The sequence below is a fragment of the Eptesicus fuscus genome, chromosome 2, assembly GCF_027574615.1.
Source record: "Eptesicus fuscus isolate TK198812 chromosome 2, DD_ASM_mEF_20220401, whole genome shotgun sequence".
Classification (NCBI taxonomy): Eukaryota; Metazoa; Chordata; class Mammalia; order Chiroptera; family Vespertilionidae; genus Eptesicus; species Eptesicus fuscus.
Window position 1 is genome coordinate 67491403 of NC_072474.1, and position 23540 is coordinate 67514942.

General features: G+C 45.4%; 1 protein-coding gene across 3 annotated transcripts in view; it reads right to left on the minus strand.

Moving 5' to 3' along the window:
• The window catches only part of ANXA3 (annexin A3), a 50320-nt gene extending 27402 nt beyond the window's left edge, over window positions 1-22918 (minus strand). For 2 of the 3 annotated variants that reach the window (XM_054728027.1, XM_054728030.1), the window contains exons 1-3: window positions 22803-22918; window positions 19152-19204; window positions 1497-1584 (exon numbers count right to left, since the gene is read on the minus strand). In XM_054728027.1, the coding sequence (XP_054584002.1) occupies window positions 1497-1584; window positions 19152-19166 (103 nt within the window). In that variant the 5' untranslated portion in view covers window positions 19167-19204; window positions 22803-22918. The remainder of the gene's footprint in view (window positions 1-1496; window positions 1585-19151; window positions 19205-22802) is intronic. The other variant, XM_008143648.3, reaches the window with a different exon arrangement.
• Window positions 22919-23540: the final 622 nt, after the last annotated feature.

Below are 23540 nucleotides of genomic sequence, written 5' to 3' on the forward strand. Positions count from 1 at the left end.
TACTTCCAGAGGGAACGGATTTAATGTCATGAGAGGCTGACATACACCATGGATCTGTTTCCTGTGAGAGAATTCTGATTTCTCTAGGGAGCAACAATCTTGATCATTGGTGCAGCAGGAACCTGGACCCAAATCTCTGTCTAGAAAACATGTATATCCCTCTCTCAACCATTTCAGACCCATAAACGTGCAATAAAATTTACTATAACCAATGTTAGAAGAAAACCACAAATCGGAAGAAGATATTTTCATGGCCTGTAATTTTTTTAAAAGTTTAATATCCAAAATTTATAACAAAAATCCTGCCAATCATGAAGAAGACAATCCAACTAAAAAATGGATAAAAGATATGAAGAAGTCAATCATGGAAGAAGAAGCAAATAATCCGGAAATGATTATTTGGTCATGGGAATGTGGGGAAGAGAGGAAACAAACACACATTCAGAATGAGGTGCAATTTTAAATTCTTTTACTTTTTAATTTTTAGAGAGAGAGAGAGAGAGAAACATAGATTTGTTGTTCCATTTATTTATGCATTCATTGGTTGATTCTTGTATGTGCCCTGACTGGGGATAGAACCCAGAATCTTGGCATGTTGGGATGATGTTCTAACCAACTGAGCTACCCAGCCAGGGCCAAATGAGGTATCATTTTAGTCTCACTCAATTGGAAATATGGAATAGTATGACCTTAGCAAATATTGATAAGAATATGGAGCAAGAGGAAATCTCATGTATTCCTGCTAGGAATGCTATTTTGTATAATCATTTCAGTGAGCAGTTTGGCAATAATTTTAATTTGAAGATAAACACCTTCAACTTAGAAATTCTAATTGTTTTATTCTACAGAAATGTTGGCAACTGTGCACATAAGCAGGAATATTTAATGTGGTATTTTTATATTGTAATAGAAAAGAATTATAGGCAACTTGACTATTCCATTAATATTCCCATCTTACAATATAGTAATCTAATAGACTGCTATGCAGTTAAAATTAATGAACTAGAGCTGAACATATCAACATGGATAAATCTCAAAAACATAATGTTAAGGGATAAAAAGTTACAGAAGAATTTATGCAGTATGATTTCAATTTATACTGTCTGAGACCATGCAAAACAAAATGATTTTACAAAATTACAAGTTTCATGGGAATAAACTCTAATTTAAGATAGTGTTTATCTCTAGGGAATGAGGTCCTAGGAGGATTGGCAGGGGCTGTATTTGTGATGATTTATAATGTTGATGATAATTACTGTTGCTGGTAGCAGTGAAGGTGATGGTAGCATTTAATATTAAGTAAATAGGGCAAATTTTGAGATTTAATAAAACTGGGTTCCCTATACTTTTCCTCATTATTTCACAATTTTAAGTATCTTACAATTTCTCTAACTGAGTAAGCCAACTTGGGCAAACTAAACCATTTCACTTTTGGAGTTTAAAATATAATCTAACTTGCTTCAACATGAAGAGAGGAATTATAAAGCACCACTCACCAATTCCTCGGATTGCCTTTCGAATCGCTTCAGCATCCACGGACGGGCTAAAGCCTGGATAATCACGCACCGTCCCACGCTGTCCGACCTGGAAGGAAATATTTGAAAGTCCCACCAGTTCAAAAATGACACTTTTGTTTATATTACATATGCACTTCCCCATCCATCTCTTGTAAAAATAACAAACCCAGAATTTGCACACCTTCCTCTCCCTTCAGGAATGGTTCAAGAGAGATGCAGGCAATATGATGGCTACCCCATGGATTATGAGGCCTCTCCTTTTCCCCTCTCTTGTAACAAATTAGAAATATAAATAGTATTAACCCTGGAACTCTGAAGAGTATTTGTTTTAAAGTGGCATCTGCATCACAGCAAAGAAAAAGTGGAAATTTCCTACATCCTCTTTGTTTTCAAGTGATAATTCAAAGCGTTTCACTGAATCTCACACAGAAGTAATTGAGGTTTGCAGACTTCAAGTGTTTGAATTAATATTGACCATTGTCCTTGGGGAACTCTGCACTAAAGGGATCCATAAATGAAAACCCCATTAGGACTGCCTGTTGTTAAGCTTTGTTTAATGGATGTGCAATCGTGGCTGATAAATTCTCTTCGGAAAGTTCCACTGACATAGATCTTCAGGAATAGCATGGAAATGAAAACTGCCACGATACCAATTTTAAACACAAATTAGAACAGTGTCAGGAAGCTGGGAAAGACCATCCTGTAGAAAGAATAAAATACCTTAAACCTGCTTAAGAGATAGTAGAAGAGCCATTAAGACGTTGAGAAAAATCCAAATAAACATGCTCTTATATGGTATTTTCTAACTTTTTGAATAAAAACCTATCTTTACAGTAATAATGTTTTTTCCCTAAACTGATTTTCCTATCCTGTTAATGAATAATAGTAGCTCTGTTACTCTGTGTTACTATGGCATTATCTAGGCTCTCCTGAAGTGTTTAATATTTTAATGAAAAGACAGTCTCTTGTCACATTAAAGTGATGAAAAATTAATGTTCTGGCACAGTAAAAATTGATAGTAATTTAATAGATTAGATTGAATAATTTGTTTCAATACAATCAAATATCACTTAACCTTACAGTATCCAAAATAGAGAGTTTTGATTCTAAAAAAGTAATTCTAACGAATCAGAAACTAGATGTGAATGTGCCTGTTCTAAAGGCACTGTAAGAAGCCAGTCACGTCAACATAATCATGGGAGAATTCTCTTTCTCTGGGGCTTAATAAGTATATTATGGATTCCCAGAGCCAAATGGCCTCATTTCAATTCTATCCTTCTATGATCTTTGTGTTTATCTATGTGCCCACCTTCCATGTGTGGCATTTTAGAAGAACCACCGCAATATTGCAGCATTTGGGTGCCTCATGCCCAGCACTGTACAAGGCACTTCATATACATTAACTATAACCGGCATCACAGTCCTGATGAATGAGTAAAAGTGACACATTTCACATACAAGACACCAGGATTTAAGAAGGTGGAGAATTTGCTCAAGTCCACACAACTAGGTAAGCAGCAGCACCTGAATTTGAATGCAGTCATGACCATTACAGCCCATTCCTAGCCTTTCTTGGAATCTGGCCTCTGAATCACGTGGAGTGATTCTTTAAAATGCATCCAAACAGGCCCTGTCACAGACACACTGAATCCTATTCCTTAGACATGAGGTGTTAAGGTAGACTTTACACATTCAAGAAGCCCCTCAGGCGATTCTGTGCCATGCAGATAAACACGGTTGCTTCTGAATGCAAAAGGACAAAATGGGAGTCCGATTCTAATTATTTCATGAATTATGAAAACTCAGGGTTTCCAGTCTAGCCGTGACCTTTCCACTGCCCTGTACTACCTACGCATCAAAGCATGCTGAAATTCCAATGTGCAAAATTAGAGAGAAATTCCCAATCTGTTATGCAACTTGATACTCAGTAAGAATTAAGTGGGAAGGAACCACTCATTTAAAAAAAAAACAACACAAAAAAACACCTAAACAACACCAGACACATACTCCAGATTGCAAAAAAAATGCCACAGGCATTCTGAAGTAGAATCTTAGTGATTTCAAGCTGCTTCAGTTATTTAAATAGCAGTATGGTTTATCTGATGGACTTGGTTGCCCAGAACATTCAGAAATATTTACATGGATTATGAAAAAAATCTTACAGTAAGAGAAATAGAATCTTTTAAACAAATACATGCCAGGCAGTGAACAAAGTGATTTATAGACAAATTATTTAACTCTTACAACGGTCTTAACAAGGGGATTTTATTATTTCCATTTCAAAATGGAAGACATTCAATCTGCTACTAAGGACAGCCCTCCGAATTTGAACCCACATCCTTGTGCTCTACAGCACATCACAGTGCCTCACAGGAGTCCACAGAGTGGTTCTCAAAGTGTGGTTCCTGGATCAGCAAGTAGCTGGGAGCTTATTAGCAATGCAGATTATCAGGCCCCATCCCAGTCTTAGAAATGAACAGTTCTGGGGCTAAGACTCAGGATTTGTGTTCTGTTTTTTTTTTTTTTTTTTTTTTTTTATACAAAGCCTTCCAGATGATTCTAATGGATTCTATAGTTTAAAAACCACTGCTCTATTTAGTCTTTGCTGCCCAGGAAACCAAAGCAAAAGTGAGCAAACAAGTTCTAGATTCTTTTATGGGTGTGGAAGAATTTGATGATGAGCTCATTGTTTCAGGAATGTTGGCGTTTTTTGAAGCCAAACAAAACTATTTGCCTTGCCTGCTTCATTGCAGGCTTAATTCCCTGACATTTAAATTACTAACCAATATCTGACTTAGTTTATTTCCACTAATTCTACTACCCAAACAAAGTGTCACTGCTGGAGTAGGACACTGCATGAAAACTCGTCAAAGTCTTTCTTTTTTTAAAAAAAGAAACCTCATGTTTAATCAGATTTCCATCCACATCCTTTAAACATAGTTGCTTTCCTTTTCTCAAACTTGACCTTCAGATGCCCCAAAAGGAAAAATGAACCTGAAACCAGTTGGAAAAGAAAGTAAAGCAAGCAATCTGTAAATAAAGGGGGAAGGAGCTCTTTACATCAATAAGAATTGCTGCTGTCTACTATGAGCCAAGTACTGTGCTAACCATGTGTCCAGCATTAGCTCCATTCAATCCGCACAACAAACTTATAAGGCAGATATAATAACGTCTCTTCACAGAGGAGAATGAAACTGATGCTTAAGTAACTTGCCCAAGTTCACAGCCAGCAAGTGATCAGTCTCTTTAATCTATGCTGCTAATTACTGGGCTAGGCTGCCTCTTATTTGAACCATCTTCTTCAGGTCAATATAATTTCCCCTGATCTTCTAAAACTGTCCTTTGGAGGTCAGACATGAGGCGTTGAAGCCATGGATGTGGCCAAACTGGGCCTGGGGATTTGTCTGTTACAACCCCTAGGAGAGGCCAGTCTGTTCTTGACTCATGAAAGGCAATCGGACCTGTTTCTTCATGCAACGTGCACTGGATTTGCAAGAAATTCAACGTTAACATTTAGAAGCATGAGTGAAAGAGAAAACCAAAAGGTGCCCATTCTGTGGACAAGAAACATGTTTAAAGCCAAATGCTCCAGAGCAAGAAGAGCGGTTGCCGCAGGTACGTTTTGAAGGAGAGCCCTGTACAGGTCATACCCAAACGCTAAGCTTTCAAACCAACGCCCCACGGAAACCTCCAGGACTCAGGAACTCCCAAGGAGCCAGGGAGAAATGGTCATGCTCTGCTCAGTGTCAAAACAGCCTGTCCCGGAGGTTTATGATCAAAGGAAAAACGGGCTAAAAAAACAATCAGAACTTGGAAAACGTAAGCCTTCTCTTTTGGTTTTTCAAGTAAAAGGTGATTTTCAAAACCAGAGAAAGTTTACCACGAGAGGCCCTGAAATGAAACATGGTCACGTGAGGCAGGTGTGATGGGCTGCATTGTGTGCATCCCAGAAAGCTATGCTGAAGGCCTAATTGACAGTACTCAGAATGTGGGCCTATATGGATATCAGGTCATTGCTGATGTGATGAGTGAAGATGAGGTTCTGCTGGAGTAGGGTGTGCCCCTAATCTACTAGAAGGAGTCCTTAGAACAGGGGTCCTCAAACTTTTTAAACAGGGGGCCAGTTCACTGTCCCTCAGACCATTGGAGGGCCAGACTATAGTTTAAAAAAAAACTATGAACAAATTCCTATGCACACTGCACATATCTTATTTTGAAGTAAAAAAACAAAACAGCAAAAAACACCTGCATGTGGCCCGCGGGCCGTAGTTTGAGGACGCCTGCCTTAGAAGATAGCCATGTGAAGACAGACAGATACAGGGAGAATGTGGTGTGATGAAGAGGGAATGAAGGCATAGAGTGGAGTTGCACCAGGAATACCAAGATTGCCCGCAAACCAGCAGACGCCAGGAAGAGTCGATGAAGGACTCCCCTACAGGTGTCAGAGGGAGCACGGCCCTACCAACATCATGATTTCAGACGTTTAGCCTCCAGAGCTGTGAGGCAATACATTTCTCTTGTTTAAAACCCATCCAGTTTGTGGCACTTTATTACGAAAGCCCCAAGAAACTAATACAGCAGGTCAGATGTCAGAGGAAAGGACCGGTAACCAGAAGGTCCTGCAGGGCAAACACCAGGGGCCTTATCTTCAAACATAGGCTGGCAGGGGCCACAGCTGACAGAGGGCTCCCCATGGCCACCGCAGGCACGCTGTCTGCCCAGGGCAGCGAAGAGAGGCGGGGCATAGGAAGCAGAGGTTGGCAGCCACAGAGATGCCTGATGGAAGCGAGGCTGACATCACAGCGTCCTTATGTTAGCGATGTGCCTGAGAGGTCTAAGGAGATGTTTGCCTTGTACCTTGCACTCACTCAAAGGGGAAAATCTCCACACCTGCCAACTCTCCTTTTCTGATTTCACCAGAGCAGGAGTGTTGGAATGTAACCGCAGAGGCGAGTGTTGGGCTGAAGCAGACAGATACCTGTGATTTGGTCAGGAAGACAGGGACGAACAAGCAACTCGTGTTGTAGATTCCATGAAACCCAGATTATAATACGAACCCCTAACCCCTCTGAAGCATGTGTCAGTCATGGTTAACCAGCTGGCTCTCTGTCTTTCTTTGGCACCTGGGCCTCTATCCGAGGGTTTTCCAGCTTCCATTTATTCTCCCCTTTGCCGGACCTTTATAAAATCGGTTCTTCTAAAATGAAGTCTCTTTCTCTTTTCTTTCCCTCTTATCCTGCTGTGGGTTATTTCCAACCCTATCCCTTCTGTCTGCGGACATCCCCCACATTTATATCTCCAGTCCAGAATTCTGTTCTGAACACATATCTGAGCAGAAAAAAAAAACACTCCCATCACTCTCATTATCTACCTCTGCTTTTCTCCAGAGTGCTTAAAACGGACTTTATATATTATACATTTGCTTCTTTGTTTATTATTTGTCTTCCATATTAAAATCAGGGGCATGCAAGCTCTATGCTTTTTAAATTTTATTTCTCTTTCTCTGCTGTATCCCCAGAGCCTAAAACAGCATCTGGCACATAGAAGATGTTTAGTAGATATTTGTTAAATGAATAAGTGAATAAAAGTGCTTTCTTATTCTGGATCTTGCTTTCTTTGATAATTCTCAAACGGCATACAGACTTTTCAAAGCTGCACATTGCATGTCAAACATCGAACAAATGCATTCTCTGCCTTTTCTCAGTCCTGTCACCCCTCCCAGGTAAACATGCCCCCAGAACCTAGGGGAGGTATTTCATTAGATACGGAGAGTTGAAAATGAAAGGAGCAAAGATATGATAAGAGAGGAAGGGGCAGACTTGAAGAATTTTTGTTCTTTTTGTTGTCGGGTGCTCTTTGTGTCCACACCTGTTGCTGGTGGAAGTGGGCTTCTTGGGGTGCCACAGGGGAAAGAATTTCCTGAAGACCCCAAGAGGGGATGAGGTATTTACTTATGTGGAATTAAACCCCTGAGATTTCAAGGTCCCATCTCCCTCTGTCCCGCCATGGAAAAAGTCTCATTTTGTCTTCAGCCGAGCTAGGATCAAAGCCACTGCCCAGAGCCTCCGCTCCACATTTGCACAGTCCAGTCCAGCATCTGGCTAGCTTAGCTGGTGTTCCCAGGTGCAGTCCATGGTGTGCGGGGTCCGCATGGCCATGGGCCACATGGCTATGGCAGGAGCATGGGTGAGTACAGGGAAGCAGGAGCAAAACCAGAGGGACAAGAGCGAGAGAATTTCTTTGCCTGGGGATTATGTATTCCCAAATTTTCATGGACTTGCACTGGGGTCCACCTCCTAGCCAAGGATCTTTGTTGCCAGGTTAGACCGACAAGCAAGCACCTTCCCTACGTCACCCTGACGTCACTGCACATGCACCCATTTCTCCCCTTTTTGGACCCCTTTCCCCAGTGATTTGCAGGGAATGGACTGGTGGTTTTCTGGGGAGCGTGAAGATGCAGCTTCCTGGTGAAGCTACCCTGATGATCATGCTTTTGTCTGGCCTCCCTTCTGCTCCTTTCCTATTATTAATATTAACTAGCTAGTTATGATGGTAACATTTTAACTTATTCTTTTAATTCATATGAGACTTCTGTACTACTCTATTGTTCAGGACTCTAAAATGTCTTTCTAACTCCTTTGCATCTACCAATAAATCAGACTTTCAAGAGAATCAAATCACGCTGGTACTTTTCCCCTTCATATTCTTTGCCCTCATTGTAAAACCTTTTCTTTTCTTCTTTGCCCCTGATTTACCAGGCTTCTTCAAAGGATACTCATTAGATTGGCAAATTATACTTCTTATTATGATTAAACTAGAAGCCTGGTGCATGAATTCGTGCATGGGTGGGGTCTGGCTGGCCCACCCCAATGGGGGCCGATTGGGACCTGGCCGGTGGGGGAAGGGGCTGATTGAGGGCGGGGCCAGCTGAGGGGAGGGGCCATGGGAGGTTGGTCGGCCCACCTGCCCTTGATCAGGGTGGGGGGCCATCATGGGGGCCAGCCAAGGAGAGGGGACACGGGCCAATCGGGATGTGGGGGACCGATTGGGGGCGGGGCAAGCCAGGGGGAGGGGCCACGGGAGGTTGGCCAGCTGGCCCCGCCCCTGATGGGGCTGGTTGGCTGGCTGCAGTGGGCGTCATAGCAACTGGTCGTTCCCATCGTTCCAGCATTCCGGTCACTGGCTTTTTATATATATAGACTAGGGGCCCGGTGCACGAAATTCGTGCACTGGGGAGGGTGTCCCTCAGCCCAGCTTGCACCCTCTCTAATATGGGACCCCTCGGGGGATGTCCAACTGCAGGATTAGGCCCGATTCCACACAGGAATCGGGCCTAATCCTGCAGTTGGACATTCTTCTCACAATCCGGGACTGCTGGCTCCTAACCGCTCACCTACCTGCCTGATTGACCCCTAACTGCTCCTCTGAGGGCCTGATTGCCCCCAAATACCCTCCCCTGCTGGCCTGATCACCCCCAAGGCTTTTATTAGTATAGATATGACCCTGCACAGAAAATTTTACTAACCCTGCTTTACAATAAGGGCTTGACGATTGAATCATTAGGACCAGACACCAAGATTTCCTTTCTTTGAATAGTGGAGGGAATACTTACCTTGTCTTTAAGTTGCCCGGAAATTAAAATGAGATAATGACTTAGAAAAGTATAAAAGCATCACATAAAGACAACTGTCTTTTTAATGAAGTGGCAAAATGAAAAACACTTTTTATTCTCCCCTTCCTTCCTTTACAGCTTTTATTTAAACTTTGAAATTTATAAAAATTTCACTCCAATTTTCATTTCTTTACATTCAACATTATTTTGTATTGGTTTCAGGTTTTATATTAGTTACAGAATAGTGGTTAGACAATCATATACTTTACAAAGTGTTCCCCGATATTTCTAGTACCCACCTGGCATCATACCATCATTACAACACTATTGACTATATTCCCTATTTAAGTGACAATGGGTTTACAGGTTCCTTTCAGTCTTTCTTTTGTGTTTTTTTGTCCGTCCTTTTCTTTCTCACTTCTTCCCTCATTTTCTTTATATAATATCTCAATTGGCCATCAAAGCTCAGTGAAGGCACTGGGACAGGCTTCATCCATTTTACAGACCAGGAAACTGAGGCCAATTCCAGTTGGCTGTGGAACTTGACTCAGGAAGCCCTCAGAGCACACAGGAAGCCCTCAGAGCCATGCTTTTTGCTCTTCCTAAGGGGCAGCGGCCCAGCAAACAGAACAAACCTTCCAGTCAGGCTTCCCAGCCTCTTTCTCAAGCACCTCTTCATTGCAGATGCTCCACATTCTTTCCTCTCCCCCCATTCTTTACTGCCCCGCCTTCTCCAAAGCAGGTGGAAGGCTTCCCACTCACTGCCTAGGCATGCTCTGCTATGGGGCAGGGTGTAGCGAGCTTGCTTTTGGGTGAAGGCAGGAGCAGTAGTCACTGCCTCTGAAGTGTGAAGGCCGCCTGAGCGAGGCCCATTAGCACTGGGAGCTTCTCTGAATCACCTCAGTCAGTCCAGTATCCTGCAGTGCAGCACCCCTCCACTGAGGTGGCACCACCCCTCAACCCCCGCCTCAGGAGTGAGGGTCCTTGCCCCTCTGCCAGGAGTCCTTCCATGCCCCTTGACCCGTGGCTGGGCCCACCCACATCTTGGGGGCACTATAGAACCTCCGTCTCTCTGCAGATGAAGCAGATCCCTGCCCTAGGTCTCCACAAAGCTATGAATCTGTGGCCAGAGGCCTGGTCTGGGTCTCAGCAACCACATGCCTGCAATGTTCCCAGGGACGCTGGGAGGGGCTGGGCGAGTCCTGCCACGCCCAACCTAGGGTGGCAATGGCCCCCGGATGCCCCCTGAACGCATGGCTCCGCCCGAATCGCCCCCCCAGGGTGGCGATGGCCACCCGGGACACCCGGCAGCGCCTGGCTCGGACAGGACACGCCCCCCCGGGTGGCCATGGATGCAGACACCCAGGGAGCCCCCGGCTCCGCCTGGACACGCCCCCCGGGTGGCGATCGCCCTGCTGACACCCCGGGGAGCGCCGGGCTCGGACCGGACACACCGCCCCCGGTGGCGATAACCATGCGGACACCCAGGGGAGCGCCAGGCTCTGCACGGACCCGCCCCCCCCGGGTGGCGATCGCCATGCTGACACCCCGGGGAGCGCCGGGCTCGGCCGCGACCCGCCCCCCCGGGTGGCTATCGCCATGCTGACACCCCGGGGAGCGCCGGGCTCGGAGCGAACCCGCCCCCCCCGGGTGGCAATCGCCATGCTGACACCCCGGGGAGCGCCGGGCTCGGCCCGGACCCGCCCCCCTGGGTGGTGATCGCCATGCTGACACCCCGGGGAGCGGGGAGCGCCGGGCTCGGCCCGGACACGCCCCCCCAGGTCGCGATCGCCATGCTGACACCCCGGGGAGCGGGGAGCGCCGGGCTCGGAGCGGACCCGCCCCCCCGGGTGGCGATCGCCATGCTGACACCCCGGGGAGCGCCTGGCTCGGCCCGGACCCGCCCCCCCGGGTGGCGATCGCCATGCTGACACCCCGGGGAGCGCCGGGCTCGGCCCGGACCCGCCCCCCCGGGTGGCGATCGCCATGCTGACACCCCGGGGAGCGCCGGGCTCGGCCTGGACCCGCCCCCCCGGGTGGCGATCGCCATGCTGACACCCCGGGGAGCGCCGGGCTCGGCCCGGACCCGCCCCCCCCGGTGGCGATCGCCATGCTGACACCCCGGGGAGCGCCGGGCTCGGCCCGGACCCGCCCCCCCGGGTGGCGATCGCCATGCTGACACCCCGGGGAGCGCCGGGCTCGGCCCGGACCCGCCCCCCCGGGTGGCGATCGCCATGCTGACACCCCGGGGAGCGCCGGGCTCGGCCCGGACCCGACCCCCCGGGTGGCGATCGCCATGCTGACACCCCGGGGAGCGCCGGGCTCGGCCCGGACCCGCCCCCCCCCCCCGGTGGCGCTCGCCATGCTGACACCCCGGGGAGCGCCGGGCTCGGCCCGGACCCGCCCTCCAGGGTGGCGATCGCCACTCGGCCGGGACCCGCCCCCCCGGGTGGCGATCGCCATGCTGACACCCCGGGGAGCGCCGGGCTCGGCCGGGACCCGCCCCCCCGGGTGGCGATCGCCATGCTGACACCCCGGGGAGCGCCGGGCTCGGAGCGGACCCGCCCCCCCGGGTGGCGATCGCCATGCTGACACCCCGGGGAGCGCCGGGCTCGGCCCGGACACGCCCCCCGGGTGGCCATCGCCATGCTGACACCCCGGGGAGCGCCGGGCTCGGCCCAGACACGCCCCCCGGGTGGCCATCGCCATGCTGACACCCCAGGGAGCGCTGGGCTCGGCCGGGACACGCCCCCGCTGGTGGCAATCGCCATTCAGACCCCCGGAACTTACTGGATTGCCCGCAGCCATCTTGGTCTTCCCAACGGCCGGATGGGCCACCTGGAGTCCCGCCCCCAGCCTCTGGCAGGCCCAATCATGGGCATAGCGGAGGTGCGGTCAATTTGCATGTTTCTCTATTATAAGGTAAGATATGAAAGACAGACCCTCCCTCCTTGGTGGCTGAGCTTGGTTCAGAGAGTGGCAAAGAACAGTTCTTTAATGTTAATTCCATTCATTTCCAGGAAGCCTCTCTCCTCTCACTGAGCTTACATAGGATTCTCTCCAGGCTTTGTCCTGAAACAAAGCTCTCATGTTTTGATTTGAAATCCAGGTCTACCCTGTTTTTCATTAACTTCCTGCAGAGAGCCATTTGTGTAACTGTCTGAGTGCCAATATTTATCTAAAGAAGCTTCAGGGAACACGGCTTAAAACACACCAGACAGGAAGTCGCAATTTTGTTGAAGAATACTTCATGAGTATAAACCAGCGATTTTCAACCTTTTTTATTTCATGTCACACATAAAACTAATTACTAAAATTCTGCAGCATACCAAAAAATATAATATAATCTGACAAAAAATAGGTATACATTTGTTTCATTCACACCAGATGGCTACGGTTGTGTTGGCTGTTGTCATTGTTTTATGTGACAATTTTTTTGTGGAAAGAGGCCAGTGCCCCAGACTACATGGTCAGGTACTGTATGTTTTGAAAATTCTTGCTGCACACCAGAAAATCACTGGTGCACACTGCTCTGCTTGAGATTCAAAAAGTCTATTTCAATGAAAACAGAAAGTCAGATCTTCCAGCCCTGAGATGTGGAGACAGGAAGGAGGCCAGAGGAGAAATTCAGTGCATCCACAGGTGTTCTCTCCACACGTATTAAATCTAATGGTCAGGAAGAGCAAATACACCAGGAAATTAAGGTCTAATGGGATGTCCCCACCAAAGCAAGAAATATAAAACTGGACAAGGCTCTCACAGGCTCCTTGTACCCAGGACCAACAGCAGCCAAATGCCCAGGGCTGGTGTCATCCATGTGACAAAGTTTGAAAGGCATTACCTTCCCACAATCCCCTCTCATATGGTGTCATCCCTCTGGGTTACACAGCGGAAAGAAAGGGGTGGGTGGGGGAGGGAAGCTGTGCTCTCTAATGCTCACCATGAATACATTACCCTGGATCAGCTTTTCCTTCTGCTTTAGATACACCTTCCTCAACTTTTCCACCATCAGGAATCCCTTTTGTTATTTCTTCTCCATGGACCCCATGCTTTGAATGATTCTGCCTGCTGCTCTGTCTGCATTTATTACAAAACATTAACTCATTTTCCTGTTACTTACTATGAAAGATATAACTTCCAGTCAGAGCTTCTGATCAGCATAAGATAACCAGTGCCCATGTTGATATACTTTTAGTAAAAAGCATAAAGAAATAATGATGTTTTGGAAACTGTAGACCTGATGTGAGTTGTATACATGAGGTATAATGAAGAACACATCTGGTCTTTGTCCTGGGTTCCAAGTACAGAGGTTCAAAAACCCTGGAGATTCCTGAGTGATAAAAGTGTCATTGTTATGCTAATGAGGTGACTCATTGTGGGCCCCAGCATCCAGGCCGGCCACTGAAAAGACCAGTCAAGGCTTAGAGTGCTGGCACTTGGAGATTGAGTTCAATCACACTTGTGAAACCCCGGTGAAAACCATGGGCACTGAGGCCTGCAGGAGCTTCCTAGCTGTGAGCACACGGATGTGCAGGAGGGTTTACACCGTGTCTCCACAGGGAGGGTGCACAGAGCTTGCATCCGGGGCCCTTCCAGACCTCACCCTGTGTGTAGCCTTTGTAATAAACGTGTAACTGTGCGGATGGCACTTTCAGTGAGCTCTGTAAATTGTTCTAGAGAATTACTCCACCTGAGGGGGTCTTGGAAATCCCCAGATCTATAGCTAATCAGTCAGAAATGGAGGTGGCTCTAAGACTTGTAGCTGATGTCTGAAGTGAGGGCTGAGCCGTTAAACTTGCGGAGGCTGACAGTGATCCTGGAAATGGGAGAATTGTGCTGCAGCACACCCACTTGGAGTGGGAATGGGGCATTATATGTCTTAGCTATACAACACCAGCAGTGAACTGAACTATGGACTGTGAGTGATAATGACGTGTCAAGGTAGATTCATAAATTACAAGAAATGTACCACTCTGGTGGGCAATATTGATATTGGGGGAGGCTGTGCATGTGTGGGGCTGGGAGTATATGGGAAATCTCTGTACCTTCCTCTCAATTTTGTTGCGAACCTAAAATTGCTCTAAAAAAAGAAGTCATATATATATTGAAGGTATATCTAAAGCAGAAGGAAAAGCTGATCCAGGGTAATGTATTTTATATATATAATAGAAAATATTGAAAATAGGAGTGGTCAAAAAGGTTCTAAGATTCTCCTGGGGAAAATCCATCTGTTGCAGGTAGCTCAGAGAAATCATTCCAATGGGGAGGGAGGAATACTGTTGATTTGGAAAAAATTCAGGCCCAGGAAACAGGCAGACTCTCCTTTCCTAATACAGTTGCAAGGATATTAATTAGCAAGAATTACGTTTTTAGAAAAAAATTAATATATTGAAATGATAATGATTATAATATTTACTGAGTGCTCACTACATGCCAGGCACTGTTAATACATTTTCCATAACTGATTTAATGCTTACAAACACCAGATAATGTAGGTACTCTTAGTACACTCATTTACAGATGAGGAGACTGACAGTGTGAGACTAGGTATTTTGCTCCACGTTATGTTCAAGAGTCTGCCTTTTAACCAATTAGACAGTTATGAAAAGGAGAACTGGGACCGTGGCTTTACTGTCTTCATCCTGCTCTCAGAGCTCATTACACCAGGTACTTGCTGCTTTAATTGTTTAACTACTCTTTCAAAACAAAGTTAGTAGCATCATATTTGTGGGAAGTTATTTTTGTGGGAAACTGGGTCTAGAGTCTCTGTGTTCCCTGTCCTCATTCTGCAAATTAGAGTCTGAAATGGGGAAGGAAGAAGCTATCACAAGATAGGATGTTATAAAGGTTCATGATAATTACAATGATTATGAGTTAATTTAGAAGTATTTTAGTTCCATAATAAAAATACTAATGTGAGGGTTCAAACAAAGAGTAATTACACTCATTACTCTGCAAAAGTAAGTTAGGAATTGACCTAGGAGGAAAGAGCTCAGAAGATTTGAATGAGAAAGCCGGCATTGTAGAAGGTGCATGTAAAAAAAAAAAATACCACCACGTATCTTAATAAAAAAGTCATGTTCCAAGACATTTTAATTGTGGGTTGCCTGAGTGCTTGCTATGGACTTAAAGGCAATATATGACAAGGGACCAAAGGACAAGGAATCAAAGAGTATAAAGTACTTCGCCATCAAGTCCTTTCATCAGAGTTAAGTAGTAGAACACAAGCCTGAACAGAGTGAGTGACCGTTTCCAAACAGGAAACTGGACTGCAGCATAGACTGTTTACTCATCTGAAACAATGGGAGGTTGCAACACCCCTAGAGAGACTATCCAGGCCTAGCAAACCAACCGTAAAGACTGAAATTACAACTGAAGTCTTCTCTCTTGACCAGATTATGCCAGTGAACTCACCATACACTGGTAACCCAAACCCTTCTACAGTTTGTAGAAACACACTGACTGGATTGCTCATTTGTGTTTGTGTGTTTATGTGCTTTTGTGTATAAGAGGGAACAAGAGAACAGATGTAACTTAGTGGTAAGAGTATGTACACAAATCAGAAGGTTGTGTTTTTTATTGTGATAAAAACAACAACATAAAATTGACCCTTTTGAAGTGCAGAGTTTGGTAGAGGTGAAACTGTTCAGTGTGTGGAACCAGAAACTGTACCCATAAGACAATGACTGCCCTTTTCCCCCTCCCAACCCCGAGCAACCACAATTCTATCCTGTCTCCACAAATTTGACTACTTTGGATATCTACACTAATAAAAGAGAAATATGCAAATTGACCATACCTCCACAATGCCCACCAACCAATCAGGAGTGGGTATGCAAATTAACCCAACAAATATGGTGGGTTAATTTGCATATGCAGGCACGGAGTGAAGACTGAAGGCTCTGGCCCGAGAGAAGACTGAAGACAACTGAAGACTGAAGACTGAAGAGGCTTGGCTTCTCTGCTCGGTCACAGCGGAGAAGCCAAGCCTTGAGGCTAGGCTTCTTTGCTCCGCCTCTTCAGTCTTCAGTCTTCTCTAGCCTCAAGGCTTGGCTTCTCTGCTGCGGCCGGAGCGAAGGCCTGGGTCCCAGGTGCCGGAGGAAAACCAGTGCCGGCAGCCAGGGGAAGGAAGGCCTATTGCACGAATCTTTGTGCAATGGGCCTCTAGTCTTATATTGTCTTTTTATTACTGGCTTATTTCACTTATGATAATGTCCTCAAGGTTCATCTGTGTTGTACCATATGTCAGCATTTCCTTCCTTTTTGAAATGGAATAATATTCCATTGTATATATAGACCAAATTTTGTTTATCCATTTGTCTCTCCACGGACATTTGGGTTGTTTCCTCCTTTGGCTCTTGTGAATAAAGCTGCTGTGAACATGGGAGTGCAGATATCTCTCTGAGACCCTGATTTCAGTTCTTTGGCTATTTATCCAGAAATGGAACTTCTGGATCATATGGTAGTTCTAGTCTTAATTTTTTTGAGGAACAGCCATACTGTTTCCACAGTAGTTCTGAGTTGTTTTTAATATTAGTTCTCAGAGATCTCACTCATAGATGTGAGTTCTCTAATTTGAAAAGAGCAAGACAGGAGAGAAAAGAAGGAGCAGCAGGAGCCAGGGCCTCCTTCTGCACTGAAGGGGCTCCTCTCCCCTCACCCAGAGCTTCCCTTTGTGGTCTGCTCTGCCCTTTCCTTCCTGTTGCCCAAAGAGGAATGTGATCACTCCCTGAGGCCACCATACTCCTAGCCCTTTAAGGTAGGCAGAATAATAGCTCCCTTCTAAAATGTCCACCCCATAATCCTTAGGCCCTGTGAATGTGTTATGTTGCATGACAAACGGAACTTTGCCAATGTGATGAAGGTTCCAGACCTCAACATCAGGAAATTATCCTGGATTATCTGGGTGGGCCCAATTAGTCACCCAAGCTTTAAAAGCAGAGAACTGCCTCGAGCTGGAGGGAGAAAGGGAAGGTAGAAGAGAGATGCCCCAGAGGGAAGACCAACAGATTGCATGCAGGAGGACTGATGCACAGTTGCTGTTCTGAGGTGCAGCGGCCACACACAAGGCCTGGCAGAAGCCTATGGGGGATAGGTCAGCCCCTGGTGACAGCCAGCAAGAAAACCAGGGACCTCAACTGCAAGGAACTAAATTTGGCCAACAACCTAAATGAGTTCAGAGGTGGATTCTTCCCAAAGTCTTCAGAAAGAAACACAGCCCCGCCAACTGCTTTCATTTTAGTGCCAGGAGACCCATTTTGGGCTTCTATCATGTAGAACTGTGATGAAATGAATGGGTGTTGCAACAGGAGATTAATGTACCCTCTCTCACACTCTCCTGGGTCTCTCCCAGCTGTTCAGAAATGTGCCAAGACTTTGACAGTGTCAGCCGGACAGTCTGACCAACTAACTCCACATCTGTTTACTAATGGACAAGGGCTAGAGGGAAATTTTTTATTTTATTTTAAATACCAGCCTTTTGGAGAAATGGTTTTATTTTTCATCTGATTCTACCAGATATCCATAATAGTAGCAGGGATTTCAGACCTGGAGAGAGGGGAGGTCAGCCTCTTGGCCAGTGATACGAAAGTAATATTGGGGTCCTCATAACAGCATCCCTTCCCCTGACACTGCTCATATAAGGGCTGGTCACCTCTCCCTACAAGCTATTCTTTAAGCCTCCTCTGCCCCTTACTTATAAAATATATTGTATATTCATTGTTGAAAAACAATCAAAGTATAGAATGTGATGAGGTGATGCATTAAAAAAGTACCCTTGCTCAAAGTTCCACCTTTTCACAAAGTTTTCATGTGCTATAGTATATATATTATATATATAATCACTCTGTACTTGTTATTCTGTAACTTGATTGTATTCATTAATTAGTTTAGCTTTTGACATTTTTTATGTCAGTATATATAAAACTGACCCATTTTCCCCCCTATTCATTTTAATGATCACATAAAAATGGCTCTAAATTACAAATGAGTAATTTACTAATTTCATACCCCATAGGTGGCCATTTATGCTGTCTGTATATTTTCTTTAATACAAATGAATATCCTTATATCAGTATATCTACATGATAAATACCCAGAAGTGAAATTACAGGGTTAAATGGTGTGTGCATTGAAACATTGATAGATATTGCCGAAATAACACCCCAAAGTGTGCCAAGTTCCTTCTCCCAGGAGCAGAGGATGAGAGGACCTGTCCTGTCCAAATCCTCTGCAGCATTGTTCTTACTACATTTTCTTCACCTTTACCAATTTTTTACGTAGAAAATGATTTATTATTGTGTTGTTTATCTTTCTTTAATTTTCAGTAAGGTGTATCATGTTTATAATTTCTTTTCATGTCCTTGCAAATTTTTCCATGGAGTTCTTTTTTTAATCAATTTATTGGAGTTATTTGTATGTTAAGGAAATAAGTCTTTTGTCCGATGTGCTGCAAATGTTTTCCCGCTGTGGGTTGTCTTCTGACTATTAACAGTATTGTTTGCTGTCAAAAATTATAAATTTATATATATTAAGTAGAACAATATTTTTCTTTCAGGCTTTTGATTTATGCCATGGTTGTAAGTGCCTTCACCACTCCACGATTATTTTTAAATTTTATTTATATCCCATCTCTTTCATTTCAGAATTTTTATTTCAATGTAAGAAGGGAGACAGAATACAGATTTACTTTTTTCCTAAATGGCTAGAAGTTTTCCTAGCATAATTTATTGAATAAGCCATCTTTTCCTCTCTGCTATGAAATATCATCTTTATCATATAATAAGTTCCCAAATCATATACTAAACAAATTCTCTGCTATTGACCTCTCTGCTTTGGTATCACCATAAATTATTTTAACTACATACCTGTAAAATACAGTATTATTTTTGGACATCCACGAGCTTTTTTGGCATGTTAATTTTTTTCAGATGAACTTTTTATCAACTTTCAAAATATTTTTCTTTGTATTTTGATTGGACTCAGGTAAGTTATTGTGTTAGGAAGACTTGATTTTTACTTACCCAGAGAGATGCCATGCTATCCCACCTTTGCCTTGAGTTAAGATCACACTAACCTATTAAAAGAAAAAAAAATTACTAAATGGAATAAGCCTAGGATTCCAAACACAGTAAATTCACCAACTCTCAGTCTTTAATACAGAAAGCAGAACCCATGTTCAAAGAGAAACCCCCTCGAGAAGAGGATGTGTCTTTACCATCAAGTAGCCCATTTGCTAAACCAACGTTTACTCAGTGCCTACTTTCTGCAAGAAGTGGAGCTAGACCAGTGAAGGGCTCAAAAAGAGGAAAAAAAAAAAATCTCAGACTTAAGGGGTTTACACATATGTTTCCTAGAAAGCCAATTTTTGACTCATTTAAAATCCAGTAGAACTACTTTGATTGCTGACTTCTTTTAATCAAGACAGACTACCATCTAGGGAACAACAAAAACACAGGAAATTGTCCCCCATCAACATGAATTTTATTTGGCTTCCATTTGATTCCTTGTGTTTGAGGAATTGTGATACATTGTGAAATGTGCATTTACACTTTACAAGGCTCCAAGCCTACAGTTATAAACAGACCTGCCTGCTCATTGGGAGGCAGTCCAGTCCTTGGGCGGATGCAGGGGTGAAAAGGGCAGCTCTTTCGTGGAGCCTCAGTTGGGAACGCATACGTCAACATTATTCAAACATGCTGGCCTATCTCCAAGGGTTGATTTAGAAATGCAAGTTGCTCCCACCCATCCTTGGAACAAAACATTCTAAAAATACCATGATAGCCTCAAAACAAAGTTCGACAGGAAATTACTCCATTAGTCCCTGCAAATATTTAGCCCTGATTTTTTCAGGCTCTCTCTACATAGCAGAGGGAGGTTGGCTCTCTAGTTACAGGGTCTAACACCATCTATAATAATAAAAGCATAATATGCTAATTAGACCAGACGTCCTTCCAGATGACCTTCTGGACAAAGCCGGGCTGCAAGGGAAGCCCGGGTCCTCGGTGCCAGAGGGAAGCCAGTGCCGGCAGCAGGTGGAAGGAAGGCCTACTCTTGCACAAATTTAGTGCATCAGGCCACTAGTATATATATATACATATTTATATATATATAAATTCCTCTATCAATATAGTGGATACAAGGTATCGCTAGTTTTGGTTTTACCTCTTAAAGCTAGACACAATTTATTTGACCTTCAGTTTCCTTATCTATAAAAAGGGGAGAGGAGGGCTGTAGCTGGTATTGAATAAAATAACATGTATCATCATATCAGCTAGCTTTTTGAGTCCTTACTATGTTCCAGATAATATGAAAAGCACTAAAAGGTTGATTTTGTAAAGCTAGACATTTTTTCATGTTTGCTCACTGGGGCATACAAGGCAATAGAAAAAATACTCATTGGATGAATGAATGATTTAATATAAGCCTCACAATAATCTAGGGCACTAAATATCATTAATATCATCTCCACTATGCATATGAAGAAGGTGGGGCACAGAGAAGTAAAATAACAGTCCAGCCATACAGCTAATAAGTAGGTATTAGGGGCAGAAATAGAATATTGGGGACTAGCCACAAGTACAAGAAATATTAACCATGCTCTGTTAACTGAGATGGTTCTGTTCTGATTAGAGAAAGTACATTCTAACCTGGCTGAGAGTTGTACGCCCTGGGACATGGGAGCTAACATCGACATGCAGTCCATCCTTCTTTCCCGAGAACTGCCTATCATAATGGAAAGACTTAACAACTTCCTGGCTGAAACAATCTAGTCCCAGAGGCACCCGCCCTTTGCGACCCCAAGCCCTTATTGTCTGTAATCTGCTCCCAGGGCATCCGGAGGCACCCACCCTCTGCGACCCGCCAAGCCCGCATGACTTATAACCTGTAATGATTATACCATGCCTACTTTCCATGTCTGTAATTCTTACTTTCTCATGTAATCTTTGTCCTTCTACCCAACATAAGCAGCTGGCTTATGGGGAGCTGCAGAGCAGATTTTTGTGGGTGACCTGCTGCTCTCCCATACTGCCGGCAGTATTGCAATAGACGCTCATATATGATTCAACCCTGTCTCCACTTAAGTGGCTCAAGTAGTGACAGGCAGCCCAGACCGCTTGGTTGTCCAGTCACATAGGGACTGAATTCAGGCAGCCATCCTCCAAAGACATGACCTTAACCACATGCTTCTGCCTTACCCAAGTGGCTGTTCCAGACATGGTCAACGCTGATACTCAATATATGCTGATCCAGTATCATTTCTAACGTATTAATAATTATTACTGATTTACGTTTTAAGAAAGAATTACTCCACAGTGGAGGCCAAACGGCCTAACAATAGAACTTTAAACAGCCTCTTCTGAAAGGGTTAGAGCAGTGACATCATTTCCTTTTACTTTCTCCTGCATCCCTGTTTCTTTCTTTTTTTTTAAAATACATTTTATTGATTTTTTACAGAGAGGAAGGGAGAGGGATAGAGTTAGAAACATCGATCAGCTGCCTCCTGCACACTCCCTACTGGGTATATGCCCGCAACCAAGGTACATGCCCTTGACTGGAATCGAACCTGGGACCCTTGAATTCCCAGGCTGAGCTCTATCCACTGAGCCAAACTGGTTAGGGCCTGCATGTCTGTTTCTAAACAGATTTCCCTACACAGCCTCGTGGCTCTGGGAACAAGATTCTAGTTTCCTTTACATCTTTAAGTTCCCTTTCTTGTCCGTTTGAAGTTTTCTGCCTTCATGAAAGCTGGTGGTGAAATCTCTAGAAAAGAACGTTTTAGTACGTTACATTTTTTTATGATTTTGATTTTTAAAAGTTGTACATGAGGGCAAAGTCTTGCTGTCTGTGATCAGAAATCCTTGGAAAGAATTTCGCTTTGGTGGTGCAACTTCTTATCAGCAGCCAGAGGGGCCTCCAGCCACCCAGAATCTCCCAGCCACAATTTTCTACACAGGTGTGGTCATTTGCATTCAGGTGCCCATATTCCGCCCCCCCGCCCCTGCCGACTCCGATGCCAAATGCCAGGAGAATGATTCACATCGAGGGAATGGAATTCTGTTCCAATAAAAGGAAACGATGAGCCTGTTTAAGAAAAAGCAAACTTCTCGGACTCCCAACGCCCAATATCTAAACACACTTTTCTACCTCCTAAAAAAAAAAAATAAAAGTAAAACAAAATAAATTGCGCATGTGAAGTGCACAGCATGCTCACAAGGATGGGTGGGGTTCCGAGTAATCGGTACAGAGCTTGGAGCCAGCGTCTCCCTTCCCCAGGCATCTGGACCCAGAGGACCCTTCCGACGCCTCGCCCTTCTGTCCCCAATACCTTTAGGACTGGGAAGGTTGACATGATCAACTGGCTCCCTACTCTGTTAGCTGTGATGAAAAGGGAAGGGTGCAGGGCCTGGGACTGCGGGGTGTCAGCTTGCACCCGGGGTGACCCTAGCTGGGTGGCCCTCCCAGAGCGCAGCACTTTGGCTCCCCTGGGCTAGTTTCCTCGATTCTGAAATGTGGGATCTAGACTCTGTGCGCGCTGAGGCCCCTCGGCTCCTGCACCTGCGCTGCCCGGTTGGTTTGCAGCGAAGGCGCCAAGTTAGCTCCGCCCGGGACCGCGCGGCGCTCGCGGGGAGTTGGGGGCGGCGCGCGGCTGAGCGCGGGGAGGCTGGACTCACCGTGAAGCGGCCCGGGCGCGGGAGAGCGGCGAGCCAGGTGTGCGTCCCGCGCTGCTGCTCCGAAGCTGGTTCCCCGCGGGCAAGCGAAGGCGACGGCTATGGCGACCACACCCCTTCCTCCCGCCCCTCCTCCGGCCGGACTCCACCTGCGGGACGGGAAGCCGCGCCCCTCGCCGCTGAGCTCCGGTTCGGTTCTCACGCCCGCAACTCTCCGCCCTCCGGCCTCGCCTCGGGGTCGCTCAACTTTCCCTCCCCGTCTCCCACCATCCTCACACGGAAACCCATTTCCTCGGGTTTCACCTCTTCACTTGCATTGAGTTCTGGTTCGGATTGGTTGCAGCGCTGATTTTGTTCCAGGCACTGCGCGTGCAGAAACGGGATAGTCCTCACTCCCCAGGGCCTGGTACAGAGGGCGGACAGCTAACGGGAATAGCGGCCTCTAACGCTGACCTAGCGTTTACTCTGTGCCAGGCACTGTTCAACATTCTTTAAATAATCGTACAACTGTATAAGGCAGATACTATTATCCCTCCCATTGTATAAATAAGGAAACCCAGACACAGAGGTTATTAGGTCACTGAAGCAAAGCTGCGCCGGGAGTAAATGGCAGCCCGCATTTTTGAACCCAGGTGGCTTTGTAGTCATTCTGCTAAGCTTGCAGGCTCTGTAGTAGGAGGATTAGACCCAAAGCCTGGAGGAGACAAGGTGGAAGGGCGTACTGGGCATTTGGCACAACAG